Source organism: Eimeria mitis, genomic scaffold, assembly GCF_000499745.2.
Source record: "Eimeria mitis Houghton genomic scaffold, Emh_scaff123, whole genome shotgun sequence".
Lineage (NCBI taxonomy): Eukaryota > Apicomplexa > Conoidasida > Eucoccidiorida > Eimeriidae > Eimeria > Eimeria mitis.
In genome coordinates this window covers 20,128-33,803 of record NW_024012565.1, presented here as the reverse complement: position 1 = coordinate 33,803, position 13,676 = coordinate 20,128, and the positions used below count along the sequence as shown (strand labels likewise).

Genomic DNA, 13,676 nt, shown 5'->3' with positions numbered 1-13,676 from the left:
CCAACTGTATCTCACGTCAATGCAACAACACCGCAGGAACAAACACACGAAACGGAAGCATCGAGCTGCTCGTGCTGAGTTGCTGCGTTCTTCGCTGGGTTCTTCACTGTGTCCTCTGTTATGCTACTGCCTCTGGTTTCTCTCCTCGTCTTGGTGTCCCTCCTGTTGCTGCTGCTGCTGCTGCTGGTGCGCTCCTTGTGCGAATCTGCTGTGGTTTGTCTGTTTGAGGTCTCCATCTCCATAGACGGAGCCGGAGAGGCTCTCTGTGCTGCTAGTCTTGCTGAAGTGCCTCGCGTCCTGCTGCTCCTGGGACGGATGCAGCCCTGTATCTGAGGCAGCAGCAGAAGCAGCAGCAGCAGCAGCAGACTGCCTCCGTTTCTCTGCCTTCAGGTCCACTATAAATGCCGTCATGTTGTCGCAACCATACTCAAAGAGAGCTGGGTTGGGGGATATCAACGAATCAAACAACTCCTTCAGAATTTGACACAAGTCCGGAGTGTGCTGCACGCAAAACCCCAAACCCTAAACCCTAAACCCTAAACCCTTGGCCCTAAAACCCCAAACCCTAAATAGGTACAGCAAACGCTGCGCTGCTGGATGATGTCCACTAGCAATGCAACGGCACCTGCAGCGGTTGCAGCAGAAGCAGCAGCAGCTGTGTCAGAAGAAGCAGCAACAGAAGCAGCAGCAGTTGCTGCAGCAGCAGCAGAAACTTCTCTAATGCCCTTCTTCTCACCTCAATTCGCCGTCTCACGAATTCCACCACCTCAGCAGACGACAACAATTCCCAAATACCATCACAACCGATTACCTGCAGCAGCAGCAGCAGCAGCAGCAGCAGCAGCAGTTGTACAGTAATACGTATTACACCAACGGCACGCGCCACGGGTATACAGCCCCCACAGGAGACAGTGGATAGCCCCCCTAAACCCTAAACCCTAAGCGACAAGGCCTAAACCCTAAACCCTCGATGCTAATAGCGCACAAGAAACTCATCCTTCTCAGGGTCTCTGTTGACTGTCACGATGTCTGGACAGCCGGAGAGAATTTGTTTCTCTGGAGGCAGAGTGTCGTCTGCCTTATACACCAGGTCACCCAGTGCCCGCGACAAATTCAAATTCCCATTCACACGCCCCATCTCCAGGAACCCCCCAGCCGCGTATATCCGGATCTGAAAAAAAAAAAAAAAAAAAAAANAAAAAAAAAAAAAAAAAAAAAAAGATAAATTGTATGAAACAAAATAAAATAAACGTTAAACAAACAAACATAACAAACACTCAAACAAAACATACAAGCAGAAACACCAAACCCGGAGACGCTGGTTCATACACAAGCCTAGCGCATGCCAAGTTTGCTGTTGATACTGGACCCAATGCTGCTGCAGTTGATGCTTATGCCACTGCTGCAGCTGCATTTGCTTTTGCTGCTGCTGACGTGTCCTGTCCTTGTCTTGGCAGCCGCAGAAGCAAATGTAGCAGCAGCAGGGGCAGAAGCAGCAACTGCAGCAGCAGCAGGCGCGGGATCAGCAAGAAAGACAGCAACAAGGGCCCACAGCGTCACCTATCAGCTAGCTAGACAGCTAGCCATCTAGCCACAAAGTCTGCTTACCCGCTCCTCCGCTAGCTGCGGCTTGTGGTCCTGCGACAGCTCGACGATCTCTCGCCCCCGGCAAAGCACACAGCGAGAGTCCCCCACATTCGCCACAATAAGCCGCGTAGGCTGCGACCAATACACACAAAACCCTATAGCTTTTTCTTAAGTTCTACAGGCACATACACGCTGCAGCAGCAGCCAGCAACGAAGTAACATCTGCCGGCTGCTCCTAATCAGTGCAGTGCAACTGCCGCTNGCTGCAGCAGCAGCCAGCAACGAAGTAACATCTGCCGGCTGCTCCTAATCAGTGCAGTGCAACTGCCGCTGCAGCAGCAAACAAGTAGCAACGGCCGACACTGCAGCAACGACAGATGACAGCTTAACAAACAAAACAACAACAACTGCAGCAGCAGCAACACAGCAGCAGGAGCAGCAGCAGCAACAGGAACAGGAGGAGGATCGTGTGCAAGTTGCTTACTGTAACACACACTGTAAGAGCTGTACTGCCAGCAGTGCTGGCGAGGGACCTGCTGGTGCTGCTGCTGCCGTTGTTGCGGCCGAAGAACCTGCCGAGGCCCACAGAGCGGGTGACGACGTCAACAAGTCCTGAGAAGCTCAGCTTCCTGCCTTTCTTGGTAGCCACTGTCTCCTCTGGCTGCCCCACCACTGCTGCTGCTGCTGCTGCTGTTGTGGCTGCTGTTGCTGATGCAGCAGCCACCTCCTCATCAGAAGCAGGAGCGGGGGGGTCCGATGCGGCTACTGCTGCTGCTGCTGCTGGTCCTGCTGCAGCTGCTGCTCGGCTATCGAGATCACGGGAGAAAGACAAGCTGCTGTGGTGTGTTGGTGAGGCGTTGGGGCTATTTGCTGCGTAGGCAGCAAGGATAGCAGCGGCTCCGCTGCGCTCTGTGCTCCTTTCTGTTGCTGCCGCATTTGCTGCTGCTGCTGTTGCTGCTGCTGTGGCCCGGATGTTGAATGTATCCAGCGAGTCTTCTGCTTGGCTCCGCAGCTGTCTGCGTTGCATCTCTTCTTCGCTGCCCCGCGAAGCAAAAGCCCCCGTGTGTTGCCTGCTGGGCGTCTCCCCCACACTGCTGCTGCTCATGCCTGCTCGGTTTCCTTGCCCTGCTGCAGCCTGCTGCTGCTGCTGCTGTTGCTGTTGGGACTTTACACCGAAGTGCTGCCCCAGGTTCGAGAGAGTGGATCTGAGTCCTTTGTGCTGTGTGGGTGCTGCAGTTGCGTTTGCGACATTGCCGTTGTGTTCATGCTGCTGCTGCTGTTGCAGCTGTTCTTGCTGGAGCTGCTGCTTGTGCTGCAGCAGCTGGAGAGGCGAATGAGACGTGAGGTACATCAGGTCGTCTTGGCTGCTCTCCTCCCGCAGCAAATCATCTATACGTAAGTAAGCGCTTCGCAGCGCGGTGCTGAGGTCCCCCCGGTGGAAAGAAGACAAAGACTCCAGCAGCGGCCTCATGTGTGCAGCAGCAAACCTGCGCAGCAGCAGCAGCAGCAGCAGCAGCAACAACAACAAACACGCCATTGACGATGCAACCGCAGTGCAGCAACACGCTCAGCTGTAAGCAGCAACTGCAGCAGNAACAAACACGCCATTGACGATGCAACCGCAGTGCAGCAACACGCTCAGCTGTAAGCAGCAACTGCAGCAGTTGCAGCACCAGCAGCAGCTTATGAAAAGCAGCAGCAGCAGAAGACAGAGCGCAGTACTGGATATCAGCAGCATCAGCAGCAGCAGCAGCAACGGCGGTTGCTGTAGCAGCCAGCAGCAAGGCAAACGCGGCGCGTTGCAGGTTATGTTTACCTAGATACGTGGGCACCCCCATGGCCATCGAAGACTGCAAATATGCACAAGTCCGCATGCTGCACTGTCTGGCCAGAGGAAGCGACGGGCCCCGCGGCAAAGGGGCCCCCAGGGGCCTCCGTCCCGGAAGGGGCCCCCCGAACCTGGGAAGCGGGGGAAAAGCCTGCAGCAGCAGCTGCCGTCGGAGCAGCAGCAGCAGCACCGGCAATGCCAGCAGCAGCAGCAGCACCTGCCGTCTCGGCTGCATCAGTTTCGCTGGCCGTAGACGTGCCCCGACGTCTCAGCGTGAACTGGCGTCGCACAGCCCTCCCAACTCTATTTGTCTTTTTGCTGCTGGGTGTTGCTGCAGCGTCACCTTCTGCGGGCTCCGCTGCCTCCATGTCGGCTCCATCGCCCCCATCTTCTGCTGCTCCTCCTGCTGCTGGGGCAGCAGCAGCTGAGGAAGACAGACCCACCACGTCATCCTTTTGCATTTCCACTTCCGCCGGCAGGAAGNGGCAGCAGCAGCTGAGGAAGACAGACCCACCACGTCATCCTTTTGCATTTCCACTTCCGCCGGCAGGAAGACATAACACCCGTCTGTGCCGCGCTGAGGTCCTAAACCCGATCCCGATCCCAGCAGCAGCTGAGAAAGCAGCTGCTGATGCATCCCTACTGCAGACAATCGGGGCCCATGAGGGCTTAGATCGTCCTTCTGCTGCCGGTGCTGCTGCTGAACCACCGCTGCGTCCGAAGGGGGCCCCCCCTCTCGCGGGGAGCTGTAAGAAGGGGCCCCCGATGCATTTGCTGTTGAAGCGTTTCCTACTCGCTTGGCATACAAGACCAAGTGGGCGTCCTCCATAGAGACGCGCCAGCCCTGCATGCTGCATACACCCCAGCGGAGGCCCATAGACTCGCAGGCCCCGGAGGCCACCTCCTTCCCCGAGAGGGGGCTGGAGAGATAAGTGCCCATTGCATAGGCCCAGCCAGGAATGACGAGAGAACTGCCCTGTACAGACACCGCACGCCTGCGGCGGCAGCACAGCAGAAGAGACTTCAACGCACCGGCCAACGCGGGCCTCAAAGATAGTTGCACAGACGCGCTGGCCAGCGTGCAGCCAGCATAGTAGATAAAAACGCTGTGGGTCTCCTTGCTGCTGCTGTTGCTGTTGCTGCTGCTGCTACGCAGCCACCGCTGCANTGAGAGACACCCAGGGACTCAGTGCCCCTTAAGCTGCGGCTTATAAGACGCAGAGATCCTTAGACGGGAGCCGGGGCCCCTTCTAAAGCAGGGAGGAAGGGAATGGAGGGCAGCGGTGACTTTGAAGACAGAAGGGGCCCCTCCTGAGTTACTGGGCCCCACAGCAGCTGCAGACGAGTCAGGCTGGCGTTATTGAGACAGGAGGATGAGACAGAAGTGGCATGCAGCACGAGAAACAGGCTGCGGGAAGGAAGCACGAGTTGCCTGGGCGTGGGCCCCCGGTTTCCCCGCTACGCAATATGGCACTGCTGCAGGGGTGCTGCAGGGAAGGACAGACCAGTGGTCTGTTGGCCTTCTTGGCGAGAAATAACCTGACGATAAACCCCAACGCTTTCAAACACAGACAGTTTGCTGCTACAGCCGAAGCTGCTACTGGCGCTGCAGCTTCTACTGTGCCTGTGGTTTAGGGAGCCCCGACACGCACTTCATCTCTAGCTGCAGCTTCACTGGAAGTTTCGTTTATTTTGGCTTTTAAAGGAGAAGCGAACAAATTGAACTGTCAAAGTTGGGACGAAAAATACGCTTCAGCCGCAAACACCCCGCAGTTTCGGCTGCCACCTACCCGGCCCCCCTCATGCGCTCGCTGGGCAGCAGCGGAGCTTGTGGCTTTGCTGCTTTTACACTCCAACGCCCCAGTCTTAAGGGTGTGCAATTCATNGCAGCAGCGGAGCTTGTGGCTTTGCTGCTTTTACACTCCAACGCCCCAGTCTTAAGGGTGTGCAATTCATGCTTTGTGACTGACGCTTCAAAGGCCCCTCCTCTGGGGAGGCAGTCCCGGAGGAGGCCGGAGGCACGAGAAACGACGCTGCTAGTCTTCAAGGCCAATTGAGCCTGCGGTTAGCGCGGGGGGCCATGAAGTAGTTGTTTCAGTAGGGGCAAAAGGGAGTTTGCAGCCACATTAAAAGAGGGAACCCTCGCTCTTGCCCTTTTGTCAGGGATCCCCCAGGCAGCCTGCCGGGGAGGCGGAGTCCCGTCGCTGTTCTTTATTGTAGCACTGTCTGCCTGCAGTTAGCGCAGGAGCCTTCACTTGGCCTTGGCAAGTTGAGTGTACGCAAATACAAACGCTCTGTAAGTGTATTCAGAGGTAAAGCATGCAGTAAAGAAAGCTTCAGCAAAGCTCCCTTGTGTGCGCTCGTGAAGCTGGCGTGTAATACCATCCGAAGCGAGATGCGCTGCAACCCCATTTCAGGCTGCCTCCTCAGCGCAACACCCAGGCCCTGATATCAACGCTCAGGAGGCCTGAAAACAGGGGAAGGGGGTCAACTGCTCTTGCGAAACTCTTGCATTAAGTTTTTACCTATATTGCAGCTCGCTCCTGCCCTCCTTTAAGTAAGGCCAGGGGCAAAGCGTTATATTTAGGTGATGGAGGGGAGGCTCTGTGGTCGCAGGGAGGATAAGTTCTGCCTGTCCATCTGTTAGGCCCAGGGAAGCATGCGGAGCCTCGAGCGAAGCCAAAACCTGGCCACAACTCAATGCTGCACCTGGTTCGTCCCCAATCTTAGCAGCAGACCGCCGTGAACACCAGAAAAGTTGAAACATGCAGGAAGTCTTCAAAACCATCGAACATCCTTTACAATTTCCAATTTGCCTGGGCAAGTTGGTACAATCTCCTAGAGATGCTGTGAAGAAGAAGCAGCCCGTCATGGGTTGCAACGCAAGCTGCTGCAACTCCTGGTAAAAGGCAAGCCCAGATGCAAGAACAACCACGTCCCCTTTTCTGGATACATTAATACTGTAGAACATTGTTGAACATCTCCTTACGAGTCAGTAATCAGCGTGCACGCACGTAGAATTACATGTACCGACTTTAGGTGGGCTATGCTACATCTAGCCCAGACGCTCTTGGTAGCCCAGCAACGAATGGATGGAGCAATTTTGACTGTCTGCCTATGGGTCTTTAGCGCTTGCACAGCTATCAAGGCTCAAGCGCTTGAAGGCTAGCAATTCCCCCTATTCATTTGAAATATGGTTGNGCTTGCACAGCTATCAAGGCTCAAGCGCTTGAAGGCTAGCAATTCCCCCTATTCATTTGAAATATGGTTGTACCAGTAGGCATATTCTTCAGTCACCTCCTCCGGTTTTTCTATTAGATTAGCTGCTCCTCCTCTCACGCGACATTTTTGATAGTGTTAGTCTTCTTCGTTCCTTCTTTCTTCGTCTGGTTTCGTTTTCCGTCACCTCGCTTGGGTGCCCCCCAGCTAGCTCAATCCCGGTGCTTAACTGGTGCTTCTAAAAGTATTCCTGTTGGTCCACCACTAACGGCTTCAGAACAGAGCGGGCACTGGTACTGAGGTTGTTCAGCACTTCGGGCTTTGTCATTCCGTCCATGTATGGAGCCGATGGTCCTTCAGCAGCAGTGGCTTCGGCAGATCCACCCGCTGCGGGTCCTGGTCTTCGCTCTGTTCACCCTGGTGAAGCTACTGCTGCGCGTGGTCTGGATTGTTGCAGATCTGCTGGTCTTCTTCAGTTGAATGTAAGTGCTTGCTTGTGCCTTTGTGCCCTTTACCTTTGCATCAACTGGTCGAGAATGACTGTGAGGTTCACAGCCTTACGTTAGAGACTTTTCTGAAGAGAAACTACTTACCTTGTCAACGCGCGGGCAGTTCATGCGGCACTCCGTCAAGCGAATGATCTTTCTCTTGGCTGTTCCCAGCCAGCATACTGACGAGTTCCTCCTCAGCGTTTTGTTACTATTCTTCCAACAGCTTGTGGTGTTTAGTTTGAACACACAATGCTGCAGTGAAGCTCCAGACGGGCCGTAGCGGGTATGGGTGCCTTGACGCTGCCACCCGCAGACAGAGGGACGGTGCGAGGCAGTACTAGCGGAATTGCCACCTTCTGGAGCTCCAGAAGGTGGCAATTCCTCTAGTACTACCTCGTCATTTAATTCACCTGAGAAGTGTCTCGTGTGCTACAGGTCTGCGTATTGCTGTTGCTTATCGGGTCTTAACTGGATCGAATCCTTTAAAACTGNCTCGTGTGCTACAGGTCTGCGTATTGCTGTTGCTTATCGGGTCTTAACTGGATCGAATCCTTTAAAACTGTTGCATCCATGAACCTATCACGACAGAAGTTTTTCCCTGAGATCTCCGGAATTTCCTCTGCAGTACTTTGGAGCCTTGTCGCTCCATTCTTATTGGGGGACTCATTTGGTTCCTTTTACTGTAGCGGATGCAATGCTGGTGTGAGCACTGGAAGGTACGCTCATCTATTGCTTCCAGACGCATATGCCACAATAACCTCTCACGGATGCGACAAGTGCTCTCTCCACTGAGCCACCAGGCGTGCTAATGAACGTGTCGCGGTGAACTGGTCTGACTTAAATTCAGAAATGTGTCATATTACCATGATGCGGGACTTCTAACATACCCATGGTTATATTGGTCGCCATGCCCATCTGCCAGCACAGGCATAGTCGCAGAGCAGAAAGATGTAGGTTGCAGCTCGTCGCCGTAGCTTCAGATATAAGACCCGGTTCGCAGCCTGTCCGAAGCAGCGCTGGCCATTCCTGACCGTCAATGTGCACTTCGAACAACCGCGGCCTTACATAGGGCGAATCTGCAGGTGTGGATGTCACCCCCGTTGCCCCCGTAACAGCGCCGCACGTCGCTTGGGGGCCATCGCGTTTCCTGACGGCTTCGTTAGAAGCCCTGACGGCACCGCCTGATAACAATTTGTTAGCTCTTTTAACGTGTCTGAATTCTCGAGTTGTGCGACACTGCTATTCCAGACGAAGCAGATATGCCCCTCGGTACGTTTCCCCTACTTTCTGGATGCCGGCGTCGACGGCTGCTGTCACGATCGGCTCTTAACCGATTCTGTCGGAGCTGGCATTCACGGCCCCAATTCTCATAAGCTCTGTATCTGGGTTTCTTGTTTTTGCTCCTTTCTCATATGGCGCGGAAGAAGACAAAGCGGAGCTTTGTCTTCTATTTGCTGTGCAACCACATATAGGCTACCGACACTGCGCATGCTCCAATTCCACCTGCAGCCCAAACATTTCCTTTCTCACCGCTGGCGGATATGTCCTGATCAATCTCCATCATTCAAAAGGGAAGGATGCTGGATGCTTGACAAATAGTCTAGAAAGTATGAAAATACTTCCCATCTTTCATTTTTTCCCCGCAAGATGCCAACCATCACGATCAATAGGCGCTATCCACCNAAAATACTTCCCATCTTTCATTTTTTCCCCGCAAGATGCCAACCATCACGATCAATAGGCGCTATCCACCAGGTAGCACCATAGCGGGGGTGCAGATCGCTGGTCGTGGCTTCACATCTGAAGCAGAGTGCAGCGGCTGTCGTCGCTCTCAAAAGACGATACTGGCTAGCCGCAAAATGTCAAAACACTCAAGATGAAAGTTCCCCAAAGCAAAGCAGTGAAGTACACCTCCAGGTTCTAGTCGCCCTTAGCTCACTTTTTCCATCTCCACCCACCCGTGGTTTTGCCTTTTGAGCGCTTCCCGAGGCGGGCGCTTTCGGGGCGGGGGGAATATTGTAGTACGGGAAAGCTACAATGTCTTAGTTCTTCTAGCTCCGTTAGGGAGGCCAGGCCACTTATTAGAATGACCACTAAATATCGGGGTCGCTATCATACATATGCCAGTTAGCGGTAATCCGTTAGGGAGGATTCCGGCACACCATTCGCCAGCACGAGCGCGCACAACCCGGGAAGAGGGTGCAGACGGCAACCAGCCACAGCAGCAGGCTGGATCCGGGGGTCTACCCCCTGGGAATCCTGNGAAGAGGGTGCAGACGGCAACCAGCCACAGCAGCAGGCTGGATCCGGGGGTCTACCCCCTGGGAATCCTGAGCGAGGCCTTAAGCTGGACAGCCCTGTAGTCCCTCTAGAAGATTGTTTCTCAATAGTATAGGTGTCGTATATCGTAGTATATCGTCGCCTACCACTTCTAAAGACGGGTTCAGATTCTGTGTGGGTTGCCGTTGCATTCCATCCTTATAGTATATTAAGTGTGTCGCTCTACGACTCGTATCTAGACGCCTGTGCATCTAAGGGTGTACTTCTTACTTCCCCTCATCCATCCATGTTCCATCAGCCTTTGCCGCTTCTATGCCTACCAGTCGCAATCTATATTTTCGGATGCAACAACGAAAAATGTGTTCAGTGGGTTTCCAGAACTTCCAGAGCACTCTGGCTTGTCCTTCTGAACTCCAGAGCAGAATACCTTTGCATACAGGCGCTAGGGCCTGGCGTAGCATGGTCTGACTGACGTTGGTTCATGCGCTTCTACTTGCGGGCAAACTGGCAAGTGAGGGCCAAGCAAGCGCTTACGATTTGCATACAGTGTTAGTGAATACAGAAAATAGGGTTGTTTTGCGTTTGCCCTGCAACGTTAGCTGCAGGTAGTGCTGCACGGCAATCTCCCATGGAGGTGTGTTGCACCATCTCAGGCCTCCCCCANCGTTAGCTGCAGGTAGTGCTGCACGGCAATCTCCCATGGAGGTGTGTTGCACCATCTCAGGCCTCCCCCATTGCTCTAGCCAAGGAATATTGGGCTACAGATTTCAAGCCGCCTGGGGACTCGAAGGGAGGTCAGCTATAGGTCAGCTATGTTATTCGAAATCTTGTACTAAGTATTATGACGATATTGCACGATCATCCTCGAATGAGATCCAGGACTCTCGTTATACTTGGGGCTAATGGGAAAAGGAGGTACCCTCTCAGGAGCTGCAGCGCCGTACTGCAAGCTACAGGGCAACTCCACATGAAGGCATAACCAATGCCCATTAGTTGGACGCCACAACACGGCAGACAACTGTTGAATTGCTGCACGCAAATAGTCTGGCAGTTACCACCTTCAGACACACAGTGTTCCGTTTCAAGCCTCCGGCATGGCTTTCAACTGGCTGTTCGACCGTCTCCTCCTCCCTGTAGATTGAAGAAAAGCTACAGCTGCGGAGCCCCTTGAGCTGAACTGACGTAGACCCTCTCAACTCGCCGACTCGTGTACCGCGGAACCTCTATAAGGATGTCGTTATCTATATGCACTGCACTTCACTAAGTAGTGTTCAGCCTTAGCCACCTACACAGGGCTCCTCATAGTGTACGTAGTGTACGACGTAAGTGCGTTGGGTAGCAAGGGGCTGGGGTCTGCATGCATGCAGGGCTACCCGGTTTTGGANGGCCATGACGACTCCGCGAGAGCTTCAGCCGAGGAGGGAAGCATCCATGAGTCTGAACTAAAATACTATAGCAAGCATATATGTGCGCTTGTGGGAACTTCCCTACACATTACGAAAGAACCTGCAGGTGCTGGTTCTCTCCAGGGATGAGATGGCCTAGATAGGCCTTAGCCCGTTGCCTGTGGCGTAAGGGTAGTCTACTCGTGCAGTATAGTTGTTTGCTGGCAGCGCAGCCTTAGCTGCCGCTGGATGTAGTCTCTACAGGTACACAGACTGCCACGCCCTGAGGCGGAGACTCGGACAGGTGAAGCGACGTGTCCGTCCGGGGGCAACGGCCCCAATGCTTGGGCTGGACTATCTATGGTTCCGGTCTCCTCATTAGCAGAGTTGAGGGGTATTCCATATGAAGACGCACCGCGTGCGTCCATGACAGCTTGCTAGCGAAATCGTGGATATAGCACCAATACACATGTACTGATTGGAGAAAAAAACCATCGGATGACGCTAGCAGGTGCCTCCAAGAGCGGCCCCTGTGCTGGGCATGCGCTCAGAGCTGCTGCTGCTGCTGCAACAGTTTGGGGGAGAGCTGAGGAGACGCTTCTGACCGTTCGCCGGGGTCACCTCGTCCTCCGGTTGGGGGTCCTGGGACGAAGCCGCTCGGTGTCAGTCGTGGAACCAACAGCTCTGTCCCCATCCTGGGGCGACATCATCCCTGATGCCCCTTCCGAGGAGGGACTGTGGCTTGAAGAGACGCTTTCAAAGCCCAACACCGCCAGAACCTGCAACAGCAACAGTGAACACCCACCGTATAGTCGGCGAATGGTCCTTTGCAGCATGCTCTGCACCGCCCCAGCCAATGCGCTTCTAGGAACTACCAGCAGCAGCAGCAACAGCGGAAGCAGTGGCAGCCGGCCAGCAGGGTCAACAGCAGCGGCGCGTCGCCCCCCAGCTCTATGGATCAGAGCAACAGCCTGAAGCCCCTGAAACATATGTGCAAGGGGATCCTGGGGCCCCGCGTGGATACACTTAAATGTCATCTCACTGCAAAGAAAGTCAGCACAGCTGTGACTCCTAGAGCGTTGGCAAGGATATTTGCNTTAAATGTCATCTCACTGCAAAGAAAGTCAGCACAGCTGTGACTCCTAGAGCGTTGGCAAGGATATTTGCGGTCCCGAAAAGCGGTGCCTTAGGGCTGTTGTTACGCAAGAAGGACTGCTTCTGCATCAGCCCCGAGGAGATCGCCGCCAGGGCCCCCGAGTAGCTGCAAAAGAACGACCCGAACGAGGAAGGGATAGGCATACCAACAGCAGCCCAAGAAGACAATCATACAAACGGAGGGACGAAATAAGCGCTTCTCAACGCACGCTGACAAGCTCCCACCAACATACTGATACAAAGGAACACAGACGAACGGTGCTTAACGCACGCAGACCCGGTACATTCACCACAACAGAAGAAGAAATATGCACCCTGCCCTGTCCGTAGACAATAAACAGAGACAGCAACAGGCAATGGATGCCGCAACAACCTCTCAGCAGATCCCCAGGCAGTCAAAATGTCCCCAATGGCCTTGCAAGGTAACAGAGGTCCCTCAAGTCAGATAGCCCGTACACGCGTCCCCAAGGCTTTCTAAGTTCCGCGGAGTGCCCAAAGGGCATCCAATGAGTCTCACAGTTCTACCAACAGGACCTCGGGAGATGCAATTCAGTGCCACAATATATGCCCCGAAAGAGCTGGGTGGCACGGCTGAGAGCTGCCTCACATCGCAAGGCCCCCTATTTTGTGGTAGCGGAGATATGCGACCTTCACAGACCTTGGAGCGATCCCCGGAAGCCAGAATATGAGGAGACCTGAGCCACAAAGAGGCGACCTCACGCGCGTCTGGCTATGCGGCTGATTAGCGAAACCCGAATGGCTCAGGAGATGAGCTGGGAAGTGCGAGACAGCTCGGTCCCACGGCCCATGGAACAGTTCAGGCCCTCACTGTGCGAAGGGCAGAGTGGCCTCAAGGGATTGCGCTCACCGCACAGAAATTGGCACCATGACAGGACGTACACCGTCATCCCAATCCAACTATGAACGCTGCAACCGCACATACCCAAGCAGCATACGAAGCCAGTAAAAGGTTGGATCCGGCTCCGATGGATTCACCACACACCACACAACACTGGCGCCAGCACATGGCAGGGGCCCTGCAGCTTCCTGGGCTCCACAACCCGGTTGCTACGGGAGAAAGGCTTGTTTGGCATCGTGGAGCTACAAGGGACGCTTCCACTAAGCGCCAAACATCCTACGAGCCCTCGAGATGCAAAATGCCTTCTNTGGAGCTACAAGGGACGCTTCCACTAAGCGCCAAACATCCTACGAGCCCTCGAGATGCAAAATGCCTTCTAATGAGTTGCCAAGCACTTGAAGAGGTGCAAGGCTCCCCACTGGCATAGGGGGCCAGGCAGGAATAGATGCCAGACCTGTAGAAGTTTGGGAATTTATTAGAGTTGTGAAAGAGGACAACAACTGTGAAGGCAGCGACGCCAAGGAGGAACGAGGCCAACTGCAGACAGGCGTGCACTGTCTTGGCCGCTGCATGGCGTAGACCGAGAGCCTTGAAGCTTATCAGCTGACGGCCCGATGAGACAGAAGACACACAGAAAATATCTCAGCAAATGCCTGAACCCCATCCCTGCTGCGCAGAGTAAACTCTGCACGAGAAGCTCTGATGCGATAAGGCCTAAGCCCTACAGCTGAGCAGCTCAGAGCGTCAGTGGAGACACCTAGAGCAAGGAAAGTAGGGGTCTGGCAACGCCTGTTAGCGAGACACCTTGGAATCACGGTCAGTGGTGCCTAGTTTAGCATTCATAGGGACGTATGAGAAGGCCCACCGATTCT

General features: G+C 54.3%; 2 protein-coding genes across 2 annotated transcripts; both read right to left on the bottom strand.

Annotated features, from left to right (window-relative positions):
* Positions 1-123: 123 nt before the first annotated feature.
* On the bottom strand, positions 124-4,355 carry EMH_0087900 (protein phosphatase 2C, putative; the record flags this gene model as incomplete). Its single annotated transcript, XM_038022221.1, has 7 exons — positions 124-501; positions 737-811; positions 986-1,171; positions 1,609-1,719; positions 2,072-3,074; positions 3,404-3,839; positions 3,926-4,355. The coding sequence occupies 7 exons, from the start codon at positions 4,353-4,355 to the stop codon at positions 124-126; spliced, it is 2,619 nt and encodes an 872-aa protein (XP_037878075.1).
* A 7,052-nt stretch (positions 4,356-11,407) lies between these two features.
* Positions 11,408-12,117, bottom strand: EMH_0087790 (uncharacterized protein; the record flags this gene model as incomplete). The annotated part of the gene is given in 4 exon segments (XM_038022220.1): positions 11,408-11,569; positions 11,833-11,886; positions 11,890-11,902; positions 12,092-12,117. Coding segments are annotated over 4 exon segments (255 nt in total).
* Between the last annotated feature and the right edge of the window lie 1,559 nt (positions 12,118-13,676).